Source organism: Mesitornis unicolor, unplaced genomic scaffold, assembly GCF_000695765.1.
Source record: "Mesitornis unicolor isolate BGI_N332 unplaced genomic scaffold, ASM69576v1 scaffold13406, whole genome shotgun sequence".
In the NCBI taxonomy this organism is placed as follows: domain Eukaryota; kingdom Metazoa; phylum Chordata; class Aves; order Mesitornithiformes; family Mesitornithidae; genus Mesitornis; species Mesitornis unicolor.
The window spans coordinates 5,820-10,104 of record NW_010190475.1 but is presented as its reverse complement, the minus strand read 5'-3'; the positions used below and the strand labels follow the sequence as shown (position 1 = coordinate 10,104).

Sequence of the window (4,285 nt, the reverse complement as noted above, 5' to 3'; positions counted from 1 at the left end):
CTGAACCCCAGCCACTGTGAGCGATGGGGCAGTGGGAGAGGTTACAGTTCCGGGTGCTCGCAGAAGCGCAGGTGATTACAGATGGACGGTTCTGCCGCGGAAGAAGAGGAGAAAGCTGTCACTGACCGAGGCAATCGGCCAACAACTCATTAGCAGCAGTTCAGGGCATAGTCACTTGAGATGTACAAACACCGAGCTGAATCCCAGCAGTGCAAGAACACAAACTACCCAGTTCAATAAAGCATAGTAAAATATTCAGCTCTTATTTCTTTCATTTAAAAAAAACCAAACCACACTGCATTTCCTTAATGGTTCTTGGTTATTTAAGTGGCAAGCAGACATAGAAAAAAAGGCAGTATGAAAGTAAAGCATTAAAAGCATTAAAGTGATTTTACAGTGACTGTTTCAACTTCATAGGCATTACACATACAGATTTAAATGTCAGCACATTCAGTATTTCTCATTCTGTGTTCACATGTCCTTGTGATGCTGGGACTGAGAAAGGCTTCACAAATTTTGCAGGTATTTGTCTTCTCAGTGTTAATCAAGTTTTAACGTTGCCATTTCTCATTCAAAGTGGAGTTTTCCTAGGCTGGCTCACTCTGTACTTTGCCAACAACACAGGCCCATGCAATGTAAAATACGAAGGGCTCCTGAGCGAGTCTTCACCACAAGGGCTCTCCTGTTGTCATTATTCTGCCTTGCCAGCACTACTTAATACAACATTGCCCTTTCTTCATTCTCAACACACGCAAATTCCCCAAAATGTCTGTTCACATAATGTTAATTCCACAACGTACACTTTGTACAAAGTATTTACACAAAATACTCTCCGTGCAGTTGTTTACAGTGTAACCATGACATTGAACAAGGCTTTAGGTAAAGAAGTGTCCCAGTTTTGCCAGGTGGCAAAGGGATATAACACAGGTATGGAAGTACTTTTGCTTTGCATCTTTGGTGTTATTTTATGATGCAAGGAGTCCATCTTGCTATACTCAAAGCAAGTCAGTTAATTGTAAGTGTCCAAAAGCTTAACAAAATTCATGCAATTAACCCAGTTTTAATTTCCTGGCCATCTGACAAATCTGTGCTGCCATCCCACAGAAATCTCTGCTTCACCTCCCACCATTCAAAGTCAGCGAGGAAGGAAAGAGTTTCCATTGCTTAGTGGTGCTTTAGTCTGGGCAGAGTAAGAGCAAGACCAAAGTGAGAGAGATGTGCTTTCAAGGGGAGATTTTACACTATTTGTCCAGACAAGGGGAATGCTGCTACTTACACCTTACTCACTTGTTTTACTTTGCTGTCAGCAGTTAAGAAAAGAAGTGAATTACTGGACTTTCCTGTAAGCAACTGACACATAGCAGTATTTATTTTCTTTTTTTGTAGAGGCCAAGATTTTGTGCATCTATGAAGTGGGTTTTGAGAAGCACATGCATGCTTAGCGCTTCAAAAAGGTATTTTAGACATGCAAGAGGTGGGAAGTAGAGGTAATAAAAGAGCCAGTCTCAAGAATGCACACGTACTAACACCAGAAAGGATCTGAGAAGCAGGAGAAGGCATCTCACAGAATCCCCTGCTATGGCTCTGTGTGTACAGCTGCACTGAGCAAACCATACCTACTTATACAAAAATATTGTGATAAGCTCAGAATTCAGTAACTCTGACTACAGCAGCTCAGTAACCCTGTGCTGGGTTCTTTCCACCTCCTTATTAGAAACAAACTGAGATGAAATCCCATTCAACATATGAGGTTAAAAAACCCAAAACCCAAAGCAACAAATCATCAAACGAAGATTTGTTACTTTCAAGACACCTTTTTTCTTTGCACAGTTTCTACTCTGTGCTCTTAACAAGATCTTACCCTCAAGATCCTATTTTCACCAAGAAAAGAGCCTGTAATCTAGCTCAAAATTGTGGAGCTCAAAGTTATGGAGTCTCCTTCTCTGCAGACATTCAAAACCCGCCTGGACGCCTTCCTGTGCAACCTCATCTGGGTGTTCCTGCTCCGGCAGGGGGATTGGACTGGATGAGCTTTGGAGGTCCCTTCCAATCCCTAACGGTCTGGGATTCTGTGATTCAAAATGTCACAGATAATAACAGAGAGAGGAACCTGGTAAGGGGCACCAGGGATCAGCCCAAGTCAAACACAGCAAACCAGAAGTGTCAGTAGCGGTATCTGCTGAGCCCAGACGCAGCGGTAACGCTATCAAAGGGCACCAGTGTCGTCAGTGGAAGCCTGTCCCTTCCTCCTCTGTCATCACCCAACGCTGAGAGCAAAGAGAAGCCGTCCTGCACAGAACAATAACTCTGCAATCTGTGTGCCAACTGATGCAGGGTATCAGCAACACCACTGCAAAGCTGGGCATGTTGGCACAGCAGAACGGTAAAAGACGAGCATACGTGGCCAGCCACCGTGAAAATCTACACAGCAGATGTGAAGTCCATGACTCCAGTGAAAGGAAGCTTTCGTAAATCACATATGAAAAAGCCTGACCTCTGAAAGATCATCCCCTCAAAGTGTTTACCCTTTGCAGGGCATCACAGAAAGGGGGGGGAAGGAAGGACGAGCTTGAGTACACAAGCTGGTTTAATTTCTCAACGCTGCAGCTCATCACAACTTGGTTGTCTTGCTCTGTCTCTCCACTTGTGAGAGGGATAAAAACAAGTGACATCTAAGAAAACTTACTGTATAAACTGCACAGAGATGGCTCATCTTCAGCAGTTCTGAAGGAAAACTGAATACAAGATGGCAAGCCAAAAACCAGACACCCAGGCCAAACCAAACCAAACCACTCCAGCATATGGAAATAAACTATACAATGATAAACAGTAATTACTTTGCTTTCGGAAAAGCCATTATGAAATAGCGATAGAGCACTGCTGTGAACAACAATGAATGCTTTTGGCTGGCTAAAACAACCGAGTTCATTCCAGCTTCTTTCACCTGGAAAATTCAGTGCAAAATTCTCCTTTATGCCCTTTCTGGCTTGCACCTCTTCTTCAGCAGCCCCAGCTGGAGAGAGCTGGGACAGAGGCGCAGGAAGCACGCACCGACTGCCAAGAGGAGCACAGACAAACACCCTCTTTACCCGTGAACTGCCCCAGTTATTGCCTAGCAGGTACTGGAGCTTCGCTCAACCATAGACTTTGCATTCCCAATTAAAACACATCCATTCACAAGCTCAGCAAAGCATCAGAAAAAGCAGGAAGGCCAAGAAATCTGTGACAGATCCATTTAAACATCAGGGATTTATTAAACACAACGAGAAGAGACAGTCATTGTGCATTTTTGAAGTACATTTTGCACAAAGAACAGTATCGCCTACCTATTGTAACTCACAATACACACTGCTTACACCTGGGAAGTCCTCGTTGTGTCTACAGCAAGGATTCCTACAACCACCCAGAGTTTCTTGTCAACCTAGAAGCCAGTACCTGCTGCCGTTCCACAGACGTCAGTGTAGGTGTGATGCCCACTGTTCGGGTTGCATCCATGCTGTTTTTGGTCAGTGCTAGAGGTTGATCCATGGTGAGGCTTGGGATTGAGGCGTACATGTGATTGGCATGAAGGCTCATTGTTGGGGCAGCAGCCCTCTCTATAGGGCTGCGACTCCTCTCTCTGTGCTCCTTCCGATAATCTCCATTGGCAGTCTTGTTTCTAATGGGTGAAAGAAAAAAAGGTCAAAGGACTTACTATTGTTACAAGCTGCAATGAGATAGGCAACATTAAATCCCCTTGAGGAATGTAAGGCAATGTGTTTTGCTTGGTTTGTGAGGAGGGGCATAGAATCCTTTGGTGAGGCTGCCCTGGTCTATCCAGCCACCTCTCTGCAAAGATAAGCCAATGATTTGCATTTGTAAGCTCTGGCAACCAACATTTTTCTTCGGCCTAGAACTTCTGATACATAAATGCACAGTTTAAGTAACGACTGGTCATGCTTTGTTAAGATCAGACACCTCATTTAACATACTATTAATCCCACTCTTAACACTGCAATATTTTCCAAGCATTGCTGAAGCCTGAGGAGAGTTTATTTTACTCAACAATACATGGTTGATACTGGCAAAATGCAGTGAGCCAAGGTAGGAAGCAGGATGTTCAGAGCAGAAAATGAAGGAGAAAGCAAACTACACTGCACTTATCTCAGAATCTTTTAGTTACAACTGTCCTTTAAAAGAGTAACTTCAAACTACCACTGAACAGTGAATCTCAGTAGATGTACTCTAATAATTAGGCTATCGTTCACTGCAATTAAAGTAAAGCTGATTTTGTGCTTAAGCATGA

General features: G+C 43.6%; 1 protein-coding gene across 1 annotated transcript in view; it reads right to left on the bottom strand.

Annotated features, from left to right (window-relative positions):
- VGLL4 (vestigial-like family member 4) overlaps positions 1-3,669 on the bottom strand; it is a gene marked incomplete at its 5' end in the record, with an annotated part of 7,485 nt that extends 3,816 nt beyond the window's left edge. The window contains 2 exons of the mRNA XM_010186419.1: positions 1-91; positions 3,436-3,669. The exon at positions 1-91 is cut by the window's left edge and continues 48 nt beyond it. Coding sequence (XP_010184721.1) covers positions 1-91; positions 3,436-3,669 — 325 coding nt within the window. The remainder of the gene's footprint in view (positions 92-3,435) is intronic.
- Between the last annotated feature and the right edge of the window lie 616 nt (positions 3,670-4,285).